We start from the raw sequence: 17,774 nt of genomic DNA, 5'->3' as shown, positions 1-17,774 counted from the left end.
ACACATTTCTATAAATATGTTGATCAGGCTAATATATATATTTAATAATATTTATTATCCTCAATTACCGAATATTAAATAGTTACTTGAACGTAGTATTTTTTTTATAGATATATTTAGTAGGATTAAAAATTCACAATCAAGATTTATTAGGTGCTAATATTGAAGAATCTAAAGAATACGAGTAATGTGAAATACAAAATTTTATCGATCTATACAAAAATCAATGGGTTAATGTTTAACAAAATAACTTAAAGTTATGAAAATAGTCTATGTTGTGAAAATTCGTTATTCAAGTATGATTTGGTTTAGTGCCACTAATCATCTTTATGGATATTAACCAAACCATCTAATTTTAGGAATTTAAGTGTAAAGGTTTTTTTTAGATATTAACCAAACCATTTAATTTTAGGAGTTTAAGTGTAAATTTGAAAGTTGATATGTGATAAAGTAACGTTATATAGTGATTATATAGTGAGAAAGATTCATCATAAGTTCTATTTTTCTTTTTTAGAAATAACGTCAAATTTCTTATACGAATTAGCTATCTGAATTCTTCAGATTTTACCATGAGTTGATTGGCACTTATAAGATTTAAAAAATGATGTAAGGTTCTTGAATGACACTAACACCTATTTAAACTGAATCGTTTTCTTACAGTGATTAAAAAAAAATTAAAGTTCTATTATAAAATATTTAAGCATATTAATATCAAAAAACTAAATTAGATACAACAAAGGCAAGAAAAAAAAACACATATACTAAGCTCAGTTTGAAAAAAAAAATATACAAACCATCTTTTTAAACACTTATCATTATTTTCCTATTCCAAAATTACCTCCAATGTCTCAGATTTCTTTTTCTCTGTTAGAAAATTTAAATTAAAAAATTATATAAAAAAAGTTGGCTTTTGATTTTTAAACTTTAAGAAGTATATTTGTATTAGTATATTCAGATAAATTTTTGAAAGTCTATTTATATTCTGAAATTATGACTCTGGAAATATATGTTTCACATTTAGGACATAAAATGTTAAAGTTTATTTATATAGGTTTATGTCTGTGCTTTTATAATTCATAAGCACATTTGTTTCGTATCCTGAAAATAAAATTTTGGATCTGTTTGTATAGTTTCAGAATGTGTGAGATTTGGAATTGCAGTTCGAGAATATAAATATTAAATTTCAATAATTGACATTTGTTACGGATATATTATTTTATTAAAAGTAGTGTATAAATAAAAGGTAGTGTCAAAAAGTAATTCAAATGCATTTTTATCAAAATTAGAAAAGTGGATTAATTTTACATCCTAATTTTTTATTTTCGAAAGGATAATTTGAAATATAAAATTTATATTTCAAAATGAAAAAAATATTAATTTGATTGAACAAACTTCTTCAAAGACTTTTTTTATGTGTCTATGTGATACAATTTGCCTTAGTGTATCAATATATTATACCTGTTTTTATCATTATTATTATTCATAATTATTATATATGTAATCATAATATTTTTAAAGTTATAAACAATCTAAAAGACTCGAAACCAAGTCTCTAAACCAAGTCTATTGAGTGATTAAAAAAACTCAAACCAGTAAAGACAAGTTCTTTTATTAATATTAATAATTATTAATATTATTAACATTATTAATTACTAATATTATTAATTACTAATATTATTAATTACTAATATTATTAATTACTAATATTATTAATTATTAATATTATTACTATTATTAACTATTAATATTATTAATTATTAATATTATTAATTATTCCTATTCTAAAGTTAGTTAAAAAATACAGAGTCCGAAAATAATATTTTATTATTTATATTTTATATAAGGTAGATATAATTTATGAATTCTTCTAAGTCTCTTAATTAATAAAAATAATGACTTTAATAAGGATATCCACATCATTATGTTTACTAAGGACGTAATATTAATAATTAATAATATTATTAATTATTAATATTATTAATATTATTAGTTATTAATATTATCAATATGATTAGTTATTAATATTATTAATTACTGACATTATTAATTATTAATATTATTAATTATTACTATTATTAACTATTAATATTATTAATTATTCATATTTTAAAGTTGGTTAAAAAATACTTTGAAAATACTATTTTATTATTTACATTTTATAAAAAATTAAATTAAGGCAGATATTATTTATGAATTCTTCTAAATTAAACTTTTTTTTTCTTAATTAAGAAGAATGATGACTTTAATGAAGATGATCGTCCATCACTATATTAACTAAGGACACACTAAAATTATCAAAATCGTCATCATACTCACATTCGCTTGTTAACAACAAAAACGATAGTAAAAGAAATGCTGCACTTGGTTTCTTATAACCTATCAAGATTAATTTTGTCTAATTCATATATATAATTAGGGGTGACAATGACGGTTCGCATGTCCGCATAGAATATGTAAGCTGATTTTTCTTGTCAGCCCGCCTAAGAATTATTTATTAAAAAAATAATTTTTTAAATAAAATTTTTGATTTTTTTTTATTTAGATGCATTAGGTAAATGGTTTCATAATATTATTTTCATGAAACATGTATAGTAAGATGTTATTAAAAATTTCGGAATGTAAAATATAAGGTTACATGAAGAAAATATGGAAGTTTAAAAAATATATATATATATATATATATATTTTAAAATTATGCGGGTCAACCCGTTCCGCCCCACACTTGACCTGTACGGACTGCGGGTTATGCGGGACGGGCCTAAGCAGGCCAACGGGTTAAAATAAGCAATCCACCCTGCGTTTTTTTCAACGGTCCGCCCCATTTTGCCACCCCTATATCTGATGGGTTGAAAAACAAAATGCAAGAATAAAGATCGTCATCTTAATTTTATTGAAGAGTATGTCCTTGTTGATAATACATTTATTAAATCTTAGCTTAAAACATCCAAACGATATTCTTTCTCCTTTTTGAATAGTCTAGAAACATATATTTAATAGAGTGGGTATCCAACTTCCCGTTTCTTATAAGAGCAAAGACAACACAAGTGAAAATAGATATCATCTATGGACATCTTTGAAACTCTGACACTCAACAAGACACATGATAAGATAAGAGTTGAAATTGGCACACAAGATTCAGAAACACACAAATTGCATTTTAGAGTTGAAAGGAGAATAGAATATAATACTTTATTTGCAAAATAAAGGTGGAGGAACCATAAACCTCTCCAAAATACCAATATTACGCTAATCTAATAAATAATTGTTAAATTAAAGAGTTAAACACCCTTTTCATTACGTGCTCAGTTATAGCACAAACATTCACATAGAGACTAGATACGCATAATTATTAATATATTAATTGATAATAAAAATTTATATATATTAAATATGTTTCAATTTTTATTTGAAATAAAAATATATTTTTCATGTTAAAAATTAATTTTATAATTATAATAAATTTATACAATAAATTTAACTTTTTAAAAATTAACATATTTTTTTTATTTAAAATTATGTTTTAAAAATTTAATAAATATTTTTTTAATTGGTACTTTATTGATATGTTACGATATGTTACAAGCGTCAGTGTGTCCGATATTGTGTCAAAGTACTTTAAAAATTACTGCATTGTCAGAAAATGACACGTAACAGGCAAAAAAGAAAAATAAAATATTATTTTTTTCCATTCTGTCACACAAAAAGCGTTTCCGGAACACAAAATCCGTTTCAACCGCTTCCTCCTCTCATCTCGCCGTTTCCGCCGCCAGAACCACCGGACTCTGACGGCGATGTTCGGCGCGAAGTCCTTCGCAAACTTCTCCGCACTCCTTCACGCGCCTCCTCCAGGTAGCCGCTATAGGATGGAGTCACTTTCAATTACGGCTTCTTCGCGGAACCGCGAGGGAAAACGCTTATACTCTGTGTGTCTCTGTTCCGTTGACGCGACCACGTTAATGATGGTGGCGTTTTCTCCATCACGCCGTCCAGCGATTGCGACGTGGATACCTCGGGGAGAGCACCAATGGGAACTTGAGCGTTAAGTTGGAATGTCTCGAGGATTCAAGAACGGTCCCAAGTTTTTTCCGTTACGTTGTTACCGTTTTGTGTGTGCTTTGGTTTTGTGTTCGTGTGGTGAGGTTTTGTGCTGTATTGCACAGTGATGGATTCTTCGTCTCGTTTTTCGGTAAATGCTCGTAACTTTTTCCGTTACCGTTTTGTTGTTTCTGGGTTGTGTGTGCTTTAGTTTCGTGCTTTTGTGGTGTGGTTTTGTGTTGTTCTGTTTGTGGTTTGTTGGAGTTGCGTGAATACATGTGTTTGTGTTGTGTTGCGTTGCACATATTGATTCTTCTGAAAGAAGAGGGAGGATTTTGAAATTTGAACTAAAGAGGCGGTGGGGTTTTCAAGTTTGAGCCGTTTTTCTGACTTTGCTCCTTTAATGTATTGAATAAAACTGGCTTCGATGCATTTGGTTTGTTTTGTCACAAGATGGTGAAGTTGTCTCTAACAATTTTCCTTTGGTTGATACTAGCTACCAAATATGGGCCTCCCTTTTCTTCTTGTTGACATTTGTGCTTAGTTAATTGAAACTTTTTGAATTTGGCAAATGCTATGAGCCCCGTGGGAACATGGTAAAATCTAACAAGGAAAAGTATTAATTGAATACGAAAGTTTTTTATGTTACCAACTTTTAATGCTGCATTTTGTTTGAGAAGAATTCTAAATTCTCTTACATACCTCTACTTGCTTTGTATGGTAAGCATTTCTTATTTTTATGATTCTAAAACTAAGTGCATTTATTATTTCAGTTAATATTTTCTTTATAACATTTTAGGAAGATATATAAGGGCATTTCCATTGCTGGATCATATCTATGTTCATAAGTTTAAGACCTAAGTCTTATAAGAGGTTCACATTAAAGTATGTTGACATGACATAGAATTTAAGATCTTGAGTTATAAGAATAAAAAAAAATTGTTTTGAGAACATCAACAACCAAATACAACATCAAGTGTGGGTCTTAGAGCATCTTCATTACAGGGTCATAGTCATTAGTTTAAGACTTGGATCTTATAAGATTTACTCATTGGAGTATGTTGACATGATATAAAATTGAAGACCTTCGGTCATATTTGTCTTGAAAACATCAACTACTGAATAAAACATTAATTAAAGTGTGACTATTATGAGACTCTTCTATAGGAGTAAAAATTGCAAGGAGGTCTTAAAAGTAATATGGCACACTTAGACCCATAAAATATAAATTAAGACCTCGTATGATCACTGTTGCAATGGAGATAGCCTAACATTACTCTTTCACTAAATGCTTCTAATCTTATTTCTTAACAAGAGCTCATGGGAAATTCATTAACAGGATCAATTGTTGTATAAGATGAAGTAATATACTAATCCTAGAAGTACCAACTCATTCTGTCAAAATGTTTTGTTGATGTGATAAGACCATTCATATGAGTTAGTCTAGAGAAAAGACGCATTAGTGCTTTAAAACAGTAATGATGTTCCTATTTGTATCATATCTATGTTGAACACTTCGCATACTAGAGTTGGATATGGGGACTGATCCTCCCATTTAGGCCTGCATCCCCACTTTAAAAAATTCCGCCCACGTAGTTTGCACCTTAAATTGACTTTAACTTTTACAAACTGCATTCGCCCCACAAAATCTGCAGGCTAGACTGTGGTTGTGAGCCAGGTATAAAAGGCTCACATTCAAAATTTTACTAAAAAATGCAACTCGCACCTGGCCCACATCAATGTGGGTTTATGTGGGTAGTCTGTCAGTTCTTGCCCAAATACTTAGCTCTAACATCTACTTTAGGTACTACTAGTTGGTCCTCTCTTGATTTAGGATTTTTATCTTTAGTTAATGTATACCAATCATGTCTTGTGTTTTATAGAAATTGCCATATTTGTGTCTTTGTCATATTGAATAGGGGTCTTGTGTCTTATCTAAGCTTGGGTTTCATTAAAATCATGTTACTGGGTTTGCTGTTTAGCCCATTCTATTGAGGCCCATGAAGTACTTCAAAGCAAGTATTTAAAGGGAAAAAATCCCTCTCCCTTGCATATGTAATTGTACTTTCTTGGTTGTGAATCTTCAAGAAGGTTTTGATCTTTAGTAATGGCTTTAAGAGGTATGTATGATTTGCAATAAACTGCTCTCTGTCTGATGTTCTAGATATATACTATGTTTAACAGTTCATAATGAAATGGAAGAGATTTCCGGGTATGAAAGAGAACTAAAGGAGGCACTTTCTCTTGTTTGAATGTTCAAGTAAGAAAAGGATGGGGAGTTCTCTTTCCTTTGTTTCAGAGGTAAAATGAATTGAAGAGAAACTATTTCCCTTATTAAAGTATAGCTCTTGCTCAACTTCTCTGTTTAGCAGAAAAGGAAGGAAGGTAGAAGATATTGCAGTCATTTCCACTTGTTTGAGTGTTATAGTTAAACTAAGGGGAGATAATTTGAAGGAAAGATCTAGACGATTTTGATAAGGCAGCCAACCAAAGAATTGCATATAGAATCAGTAATTTTTTCTTGAAAACATTAACAATGGAGGAAGCCAGAGTCCTTGATTGTTTCCCTTCTGTAATTTAGGGTAAATTTATTGTCTATTTCTTAACCCTATAGTTTTTCTTAATCTGTTAACAGTCCTAAAATTTTGTTTCAAGTAAAACGTGAATTCCACCAAAGTTTGGTTCTAAATATCTCGTGATTAAGTTCTACTAGATTTAACTAAAGTAACATTTTCACTTAAACCAAACCTCATCAAGGTAAGTTCAGAAATTGATATAATTCGGGAGGGTAAATGTAATTTGTTGTCTAATTTGGAGTGGAAGAATTTCAGGCCTCCCCCTTCCTTTTCCTCCCTAAAATTTTGAAACATGGATATCGTAATTTTATATAATTAACATCTTCCCACAAATTACTGATCTTAATTACAAATATTTAGCTTTGATCTGTGTTAAATATCCAACACCATTGTATTGATTATGCTTGAAACAATCATTATTTACCTTGTAGGAATTGATGGGCATGCTGTATGTGAAGGTCCAATTGAGCAGGTGGTCAGAACAGAGACTAGAAAAGCTGAAGATTTATTGAAAAAATTGGATATTCTGGTGGGTTATACCTACTAGACTTATGTTTTTTAAGTCAAGTAAACATAGAGTATATTACACACACATCCCCTTAGGCAGTTTAAGAAGCCTTTGCAAACAACACATTATCTAGTTTTAGAAATTGTGTCACATTTTTCATATAATGTATATACTCCTTTGCATAACTTTCTCTGATACCCTTAATAAACAAACAACTAAATGCACGGCTTAGTTTAATATGAAACCGGAGGAGGTGTTCTCGGATGGTTCACAAACTTGAGACTTTGATGTAATTTACTAAGAATTTAATTGCAGTACATGGACTGTGTAAAGGTTACACTAATGTGCAATCAAGTATTTCTAAATAATTGAAAATTGTTTCCTTTTGTTTGTAATTACTTTAAAAGTCATGTCTAGGATGATTTCTAATTGGTTGACAGTGCAAAAATATTTATACTGATAGATATCAAAATTAAATTCCCTACTTATGGGATTAATTTTATATTTGGTTCCTCTTTTATGGCCTATATTGTTTGTCCTTTGATATTCTTCTGTTAGTCTGACATCTGATATTTAAGGTCAATGGCACATGATTTTTGGATGTCCCATAATAAATGGTTTAATTGGACATCAAAAGGACTACTGCGATGCGTAGGATTAAAAGCACAATTCAATGATTTTTTTTTGTTTCATTTTTATTATACGAGTTAAGCAATTTTAGTACTATATGTCATAGCAGGTCTTTTAAATGACCAATGATAAGATTTTTGGCACTTGAAAATCTTGCGCTGCATCTATTATTTCCATTTTGTAATTGAATCGCTTGAGTTGTTTAATTAGAAAAGTTGGAAGACTTGACTGGAACAATAGAATATTGTGAGACTAAAACCTCTGAATGGGACAGTAGCCTTCTTCCCAAAGGGGTGCCAATTTGAGGATGTTATATATAGTGGTACTTTTATTAGGAAATTAATTTATGTTATTGTACTATTTGAAATTTTATTTTCTTCCTTTTCAATCAACTGGATACAAGTTTTCTAATATTTTTATTTTAGCTCATGATATTGGCCTGCTATATATCTTTGACCTCATGTATTTTCTTCATTAATTATTGCTGATTGGCACTGTCTATATTTTTACCCTCACACTCTACTCTGTTTGGGTGTGTCTTGAACATTCTATAATGTACATAAAGTAAACTAACGTTCTTTAGTGTCCTCATGCAGAGTCCATCTTCGTCAATAAATTCAGCTCGTGGAATATTTTGCTCCCAGTCCCTGAATCTAAGGTCAATTAGTGCCATTGGATATGACATGGACTATACCTTGGTGCATTATAATGTGAAGGTAGTGATGAAATTATAGTGTCTAGATAATCTAAGAGTACTTGAATTTACTGCTTTTTAGAATTTGAGTTTAAGGCCTAACTCAATCTTGCAAAACTAACTTGTAAGGTGAGGATTGCTTAAGCACTATAATAATATTGATGGTATCTACAATTGATGTGAGATCTCAACTATGCTATATAATTTTATGAACCATTATAATTTAACTACTAAGCTTACGCATAAAACTGTAATGTTCACTTGTATTACATGTCATGCACATAAACAAAAACAATTACACGTAAACTTTGTAGTTTAAGAATTAGGTTATACAGACTGTGACTGGGGCATCACATGAGGTTTGTAATGAATGTTCTCTTTGGCATTTGTTAATGTACCTGTGCATGGTTACAGTGGTATTTTTCTCCATAGTATCCCAAGTCTCCAAGCTCTTTTTGTGTGGTGTTTGGAATATGTGAGATATTTGGATGGAGGTATTCAAAGCTCACGTCAGCATTATGCTTCTCATTGTTAATAAGGGTTATAAATTCAAATGAACAGTATATTTACCTTGAAATATTAACCATTTATATTTAAATTCTATTGGTAATGGGTCCTTGGGCATTACCTCTAGGTCTTTGTCTGTGTTAATTCTACTTTATCGGGTAATTAGCTCTCTGTGATTAAGCTCCTTAATGCATTACGCTTCTGAATATTGGGCCAGTGACCAAAGGCCAGAACCCTTTAGGTATATCTTGTATTATTAATTTTTACAATTTGGCACATGAGTAGTGGTACAAATTATTTTCTCCTCATGGTGCTTATTTTTTTTTTCCCCTAATTTGTGTTAACATCATTTTGCTTTGTACGTCAAATAAAAAGTATGAAAGAGGTTATTCTTGGTTGTTTTTTTAAACTATAGGTTGTTTACTGTATGTATCTTTGTAGTTGAACTTCTACTATATGGATGTGTCTTTTTAACAGGCTTGGGAAGGGCGGGCCTATCACTACTGTATGGAAAACCTCAAGAAATTGGGTTTCCCTGTGGATGGACTTACATTTGATCCAGACCTGGTAACATGTCATCTTTGGCAAGCTGAAGCATTTTGTGATTCATTGGATTGGATTAATATTATCTCTGTTTTTTCCAAGTGACATTTACATTCCTTTAAATTGTTCAGATTATTAGAGGCCTTGTAATAGATAAAGAGAAAGGAAATTTGGTTAAAGCTGATCAATTCGGTTATATAAAAAGAGCCATGCATGGAACCAAAATGTTATCTACTCGTGCTGTGAGGTAAGTGTCTGAATTTTGATTATAGAAATTCATAGTCTTCTTTCCAATTTGTTATATAAATAAACCCTGCAACCAGTACCAACTTGTTAAAGTAGGTACCATTTTAAGAGATAATGATTCTATGGTAATGCTTTGTTATCATCTATGGAAGTTATCGGTGAACATTGGAAGTTATCATCATGTATTCAGTCTTATTGAAGTCAATGTATACCTAGGTTCACTGGTTCAGTGTCCCATTCTTTAAAATGAGTTAACGCACTACTTGTGCATCTTAGATAATCATATGGATCAACTACTGTTTCTGTTATAAAATGATAGAACCAACTCATAAAGATATAATGAAAAACACAAGAAAACAAAGAACTTTATTGTCTCCACTGTAACTTTCTTCCACTGTTTGCAATAGTTTCCACCAAGATCCACTGTTTCTAGTGTGGAATACTGTAGTTATCTAATGAAAACTATCCAAGGTTGATTGACAGATGGAGATTATGGAGAGCTAAGGAAGTCCACATAGCAGTATTGCAACTCTTCATCAATGTAGCTCAATAGCAGCTTCTTTGTAATTGAGTTCGATACTGGAGTCTCATTTCCCTATGTTGCCAAGTTTTAGTCTGGTGGTTCAGGTGGTGGTAGTAAGGTGACTAGCTTATTCAAGACCCACCCTTTCCTTGTTGCAGCTGATTTCTTCCCTTTTCAACATCAGCAATGTATGGATGCCATCATCAACACAATGGCCACTGATGCTAAGGCTACCCTAGAAAAATAACCCTTTTTGCTGCTTTCTTTGTTGTTTATTTGATTCTTCCTTCGTTTTCTCCTTGCAATGTTCTTTGTTGGTTTCTTGGATCCTGGTTTCGTGGATCCAATCCTTGTTCTTCAGAATTTCTATTTTAGTTTTTGGTATGAGGTTTCCTCCATACTAAAAAGCCATAAATTTTGGTTGTCTCTAAAGCTAAAGCCATAGAAAGCCATATATTGAAAATCATCTAACAATCTTGCTCTTCAGGTTTTTAATCTTGAAGATACCCCGAACCTTTGGTTGTAACAACTTGAACAAACCTTCTCAAAGGGAAAAAAAGTGTAGCATTTTGGTTGCTTTTTTTCAAGAAAACCACCAATTGAGAGTGTTTCCTCTCATTTCCATCCAAACCAAAGATAAATTTTCCTCCACACACTTCTAAAACCATCAAATAACTTATTTAAATTGATCAACCACCAATAGGCATTCACCATCACATCAAATATGGGAAATCATGCTATCAAATATTGGACTTACTTTTAGTACCCCACGACTCCTATGATTAGAGATGTAAATGGGTTTTAGTATATAAGTTAGTAACAAGCAGAATAAGATCTGGAAAGGGGTCTGGGTTAATGTTATTAGAAGTATATGGGACCAAAGGAATCTGATTACCTTTCAACAAGGGGTAGTAGATGCAGAGGAGATATTCCAGAGGGCCCAACTTAAGTCTTGGTTGTGGCTGAAGAATAAAGCCCATTCGTTTTCTTATTCTTTTACAGATTGGGTTTTCAACCCAATTATCTGCATTAAAAGCTGCTAATGTTTCCTGGTTTTGGGTCTCCTGAAGAAGCTGGTTTATCTGGTTGGTATCATGTGAAGGTTATGGTTCGGTTGGAACCTGTGATGGTGATGGAGTGAATCCCTTAGGGGTTAGCTGCTGTTACCTGTATTGGGGTTGGTCTTCAATCATCTTTTGCAGGAACACGAAGCATCTTTATAAAGGAGTCATAACACGGGAACAGCTGTTTTGTGGTGGCAGGGTGGTCTTCTTGCAGTTTCTGGAGTCACAGGGCGTGCTTAGATCAAGGTTGGATGCTTTGGGGGGGTCGGTGAAGGAATGAAGGTTTCAATTGGAGAGGGTGTGATTAGAAGGGTGCCGTGGGGAGCTGCGTGGAAAACTGGTGAAGAGTGTTAGGATTTTTTAGGTGTTGTTGTGCTGTTCTTTGGAGTGCAGTTGGGTGTTGGGTGCTGTTATTTTATTGGTTCTTTCATTTGGTTCTTTTATAAGTGCTGGTTTGGGTTTGGCATTCCCTTTTGTAGGTTTAGGTTTTTGGTTATACTTTCTTTTGTGGAAGTGTAACTTTGTGGCTGTGGTACACGGGTTGGGATACCCCTTAAGTATCCCCTTAATTTTATTCATTTATTGTTGATAAAAAAAAAGTATATAAATGAGTGAAAACTTAACCTTGCAAGTCAATTTTGTAAGATTGAGTTATAGTAGTTTACTTTCTAAGATGGTATTAGGGTCTATCCTAGCATTATCATATCACCTGTCATTGGACCACCTTTAAATAGCTAGTCTCACGCTAGAGATGTCTAGAAATATGTCAAAATTATAGTATATAAGCGAGTGCAAACTTCACTTTACAAGTCATCTTTGCAAGATTGGATTTCCACTTTCTAAGAGATACCATTTGATAAAACCAACTAGTAAAAGAGAGATAAATGAATAAACATTCAAAAAACTAAGAGTTTTTAGTATCTTCCCACTTACTCACTGTTATAGGATATCCATTCACCTATTTGAGTTAAAGTTTTGTAGGCTCTATTTTATGAGAGAATATCCTATATAATTATTCATATTATATATTTAATTATTAGTTCAAATTCGTTTTCTATATTTATTGGTTACGTTTAGACTATACAACCTTATTAGTGCTAGTATTTTGAAATCAATTTAATAGTTTAAGTTTTCCCTTTATTTTACCTAATTTTATGTGTGTGGAAGGGAGATATATGGGATAGAACTAGTGGACTTGCGGCTAGAGGGTCGATGGGTGTTTCTCAGCACATTCTTCTCTATGTCGGAAGCTGTGGCTTATATGCAGGTACGAGTCAATTGCTATTGAAAATCTCTTAAATTTTGTTGTAGTTGTATTCATCTACAAATTGTGTAGTAGCATTTTGATCTTAGTTTATTTGTTCTTTTCAAATTCTAACAAAGGGTGATATGTGTTTGTTTCTTAAAATTTGAGAGTTGTTACTTGTTAAGAGTAAAAATGTTTTAGTATGCATATAAGCTTGGCCATATGTCCCCAGTAATATAAATGTGTCACTACACATTGTAGTGTATCTTGTTGCAGTTTACTGATACTTCTCTATATTCTTCTTCCCTCCCTCTGTTTACGTGGTATCTAGAATCGGGTAGGGTTTAGACCAATTGTCAACAATTTCTCTCCATAGTCTTAAAAAACAAGCAACCAATAGCCTTAGAGGAGGCCAACCAAGACTATTGGGGTGTTGAACAGGTTTTTGGTGGTTTGAACATTATTCAAATTGTAGAAAACGGAGATATAATTTTTTTAGGAGTGGGGAGTGTGCTTTTTTGCTATAAATGATGGGGATAGAGGTTTTTTTTTTTGTCACGCAAGTAAATATCAATTGCTTGTCATTGTTTGTGGTGTTTTGGGTGCTTTTCAAGGTGTTATGGTGTAACCTAGTGAGAATTTTGGATCAGAATTTATGTTCAACTATTGTGTTGTGAAATACCAACTAGGCAATTCCAAGGAGCAGACTATAGAGGTATTTACTATTTCCTTCAATCTCACTGATATTGAGCTTGATGGGGAACTATGCGAAATAGAAGTATTTGGTAGGCTTGTGGGATGGCAAAGAAGATTATTTGACATAAACATCTCCAAATGAGTCAAAAGTAGCAGCGATAGTACGAAGGGAAAACAGATCCTAGCCTTCTCAAATTTTGTTGTAGATAGTCTCAATTCGTAAAAATTGGCTTTTGTTCCACTTCCAACTTTGGAGAATGGTGACTCAAAAGAAACTTATAGGCTTGAGTTTTCATTTCGGTCTTGGTTCATAGTATGAGGTGGTCCAATCTCATCTTGTCCATTTAGTAGGTAGATAATCTTAGAGATGTCCTTTCTTAAATTATATGGCCCACCTTTTAAGGATCACTCTTTATTCTCGAAGGTGAATAACATATTCATTAAATTGTTTTGTAACCTTTGTTCTTGGTGGACAAGGTTGTTAAAATCGAGATTATGGTTAGAACTTTGAAGGGCTCACAAAAATCATAATCATGGGATCGAAACACAAATTATTGATTTTATTTTCTATAAAAGTATGATATATATATGTACCATATATACATATATTTCAGGTTAACATTAATTTTTCCTCTAATATACACACGTGATGATTACTAAAGATCAAACACGTGCTGAATTATATTAACCATTAATGGAGATCAAATAAAATTAACAGAATTAAAGAACTGTAGTAAGAATGTAGTTTTTTTTTTATTATACTAAAACGAAATATGTCAATACTTCTTGTCCTGAACCGATTATTTACCCAAATACAAATGCAAACATTACTAATTTAGTATATTCTAATTGTAATTTCTCAAATTTCAAGTTCTTGCCATGTCAAATGTGCTCGAGTTACGTTCACATCCTAAAGAACTACATGTCAAATTAAGTACTCAAATGGCAAGCCTTTGAAGCTACGAATGTTGATCTCCATAAGACTCCCATCAAGCTGCTGGAGTCTTTTTCCCAATTGCCTTAATAGCCAAGGAGTTGCCAAACCACTTTTCTTGGTTCTTGAAACCTTCCAGTTGGAAATCAATCAAGAGTTGCTCCTTAGGTTCTACCACCATCATTTGTATACATTGCTGCAGGTCAATTTTAACTTCTATATCAACTTTAAAATTAGGAGAATATTGCGATTTAGGATTCAGAAAATAGTTCGCAGCATGCAAAAGCCTATGGAGTTTGTTGTCCCACCTTTCATCAATAATATTCCACAGATCTTCATAACTAAAAGTAGAAGAATAATAATTTGAATAATGTTGTTGAGTTTCTAAGAAGTCAAATCTAATGATAAAATAAATTTCAATTTGGAGATTAGTAAATTAGCTACCTTGTCACCAATAAATTCTTTATGTATCTTTTCTTCAAATTCACTGCCTTGTCCCATGGTTGGTTTATCATCATAATCTACCATTTTATGAACTTGCAATTATATGAAATGCAGATAGTTATAATCTACAATATGATATTAAGTGTGCTAGCTATTAGAAGCTGTAAGAAAATTCTAGCGATCTCTTTCTAATCTTTACTTTAGGGTTAGGGTTCTCTATAAGTAGAGGTTCTTGTACAGTTTGAAATCAATGTGTGAGTGGTTTTCATGTAAGCAAGGAGATGCAGAAGCAAAACTTCGTCGATGAAATGAGTTTGTGAGTGCGAATGTTTTCCAGTGAATAAGGAGAAGTGGAAAGAAAATTCGTTGTCATTAGTCTTTGAGTGCCACTCCAATGACTTGGGTATTATTTTAATTGATTTTGGGTTTTATTTTAATTAAACCGCATTCACCTAAGAAGATGAATCGGCGAACAATGTGAATTTTTTATTGCCTTAATTTTTAATTGAGTTTAGGTTTTATTTTAACATAAACCCCATTCACCCAAGAAGGTGAATTGATGCAGCGGAAAACACACCGAGAAATGCTGATCCACACGATTCAGCAAGTTTGCTCGATGATCTGTGCGATTTTACTATGCCACGATCACGATTTCAATGTGCCACAATCATTGTGCAAGCTTGTAGGATAGAACGATCTTACAATTCACAATTTTAACTACGTTGTTGGTGGGTTTATATTATGAAGATGCATCTTGGGGAATCTATGGCTCATTTAAAGGCATGCGTTGTTGCGAACAAGTATGCTCTCAAACTTATGGAGTTGATTATTTTGATGCTTTTCTCGTATTACTAGGCTTTCCTTTGTTCATATTCTTTAATCTTTTGTTGTTAAGCATCATGGACCAATTTTCCAATTAGATGCGAAGAAAGGTTCATTGCATGGTGACTAATAACAGGCAATGTGTATGAAGCAATGATAACCACTTATTGTGTATGTTTTTTCAGACAAAACTAAGCTTCCTCTAATGTAATATAAAGGTTAACCTAGGTCGAATTCCCAAAGACAAATTTCATATATGTCCATTGTTTTATATTCTCCTTAAACAAATTAAGGTTCGGGGAAGATTTGAATGAACAAAATTGCATCAAACATAAATGCAAAAGCGATGAACAGTAAAGAAAATATAATTGAGTAAAAGGACTGACAGAAAGCTGTAAAAATTGAAATTGAAAACTAATGTAGATAAAAAAAACTAGAACTAAAATGATAGAAAAATGAAGGTGCACTAACGAATAAAAAATAGAGCAGTATTAGACGGTTCAAATGAAACTACACTAGACGATTAAAGTAATGCATGAATGTAAAAGCGAATTAAAACTATAATTTGAATTTAGAACAAGTAAAACACTCATGAACAAGAAAAATGAAGGTGCACTAACGAATAAAAAATAGAGCAGTATTAGACGGTTCAAATGAAACTACACTAGACGATTAAAGTAATGCATGAATGTAAAAGCGAATTAAAACTATAATTTGAATTTAGAACAAGTAAAACACTCATGAATTTGTAAAGGATGAAAACTAAGTACAACTACCAGACTGTCTAATGGACAATCATCTACTAGATCGTCTAATAGTTGTACCAATGCAAAACTAAGCATTTAATGAAAATATAAAAGATAGGAATGTAAGACTTCATAAATGTAAACGAGAGTAATTGTAAACAACATAAATTGAAAGGAAACAATAAAATTCTTCAAAGCAAGAAAACTGTAACAAAGACCGTCTAATGAACTAAAATTGTAAAACTTGGAATAGAAAAAAAGATCAGGACTGGAATTGAAATTGCAATTGAAATGAACTGAAATTGAGATGTATTAAGTGCAGAAACTGAAAAGGAGAATTTCATTCGAGAAACGCGCAATAGTCATTTGAAACCATGGTTAAGTTATCTTCAACTTTGAATCTAGGAAACCCAAATATGGATTCCTTTTCTAATGAAGAAAACACAGAATCAATCGGTTTGTATATTCAAAGAAAGCAGTTCTTAATCAAGAACTGAATTCTAAAACGATTTCAAAGTAGAAAAACAACTTGAACAGAGCATCATCTAACACATTTTCAAATTTGTTGTTACCCATTTCAAGAATTTAATTACCTTCCAAATGTAAAGTTGCAGTAATCGAAAGTGGTAAAGAAAAGTAGACGACGAGAAAGTTGAACTCGAATTGATAGAAATTGAATTGCATAAAACTGTAATAGAAAACTAACTAACTACCATCTACTCTTAAGTGAGTGTAAGTGTAAGTAAATGACCGTATCTCTCTTAATTCGTGGCTATAGTTCCCTATTTATAAGGTTTTGTAACTACGAATGGATGGGCCTAAACTAAAACAAAAATTGGGCCCATTGAAAATCTATTACACATATACTAGATTGTCTTCTAGCTCCTAGACTATCTAACTGTCAAATGCCTTTTGTTCGGCAGATTAGATAGAGTTATTCCTATTAGCTTAGCATTTCCAATCTTCATGGTCTTATTGTCTTCATTGAAGCTCCAAAATTTAGGAATCTACTACAACAAAGATCAGCTCAAAAGGATATGATAATTGAATCAACTGATCAGACGGTCTAATCAAAATTTTAGCTGAAAAATACAGTTTTTATACAAGATTTGTTACAACTCTATTTTTCTATAGAAAATGCAAATCGATGCTAACAATAATAAATAAGATAGATAAAAAGGCTTAGGGAATACAATAAGCCTAACAAAACATGAACAAATCAAGTGTTATCAAGCAACCACCTAGGTTTGTTGCTTAGTGGGAGTATGAGAAGGTTTGGTGCTTAAAGAAGTCATTATAGCAACCGCTTATATCTTCGTTTAGGGTTTAGGGTTTACAGGTAGATAGATCTAATAAATTGGCTATTGCATTTGGATAAAATAAATGAATGAGTTATTTATGAATACTTGTCCTGTGAAACTATGGTGTATAAGCCAAGCTTCAGTATGTATCACATCAAACTCAGTTTCCATGAACGAACAAAACATATCAAGATTGGTTGACACTTCTTTCGAGAGGACAACAATATCTTATATTTACTTCCTATGTTAAGATAGGCAA

The 17,774-nt window shown here is 31.9% G+C and overlaps 1 protein-coding gene across 9 annotated transcripts in view; it reads left to right on the top strand.

The window, feature by feature from the left end:
• The first annotated feature begins 3,642 nt into the window (after positions 1–3,642).
• LOC137823127 (uncharacterized) overlaps positions 3,643–17,774 on the top strand; it is a 44,318-nt gene continuing 30,186 nt past the window's right edge. For 2 of the 9 annotated variants that reach the window (XR_016515452.1, XM_068628265.2), the window contains exons 1-6: positions 3,643–4,186; positions 7,043–7,140; positions 8,346–8,465; positions 9,428–9,517; positions 9,625–9,740; positions 12,494–12,593. Coding sequence is in view for 7 of the 9 variants with exons in the window: in XM_068628265.2 (XP_068484366.1) it covers positions 8,433–8,465; positions 9,428–9,517; positions 9,625–9,740; positions 12,494–12,593 (339 nt within the window). In the remaining 2 variants the exon portion in view is untranslated. Of the gene's footprint in view, positions 4,187–6,089; positions 6,156–6,219; positions 6,337–7,042; positions 7,141–8,345; positions 8,466–9,427; positions 9,518–9,624; positions 9,741–12,493; positions 12,594–17,774 lie in introns of those variants that run through there. The other 7 variants (XM_090295006.1, XM_090295004.1, XR_016515453.1 and 4 more) reach the window with 7 other exon arrangements.

This window comes from Phaseolus vulgaris, chromosome 9 (genome assembly GCF_051622355.1).
Source record: "Phaseolus vulgaris cultivar YP4 chromosome 9, ASM5162235v1, whole genome shotgun sequence".
NCBI lineage: Eukaryota > Viridiplantae > Streptophyta > Magnoliopsida > Fabales > Fabaceae > Phaseolus > Phaseolus vulgaris.
The sequence above is the reverse complement of the archived record's forward strand: the minus strand, read 5'-3'. Positions and strand labels throughout refer to the sequence as shown.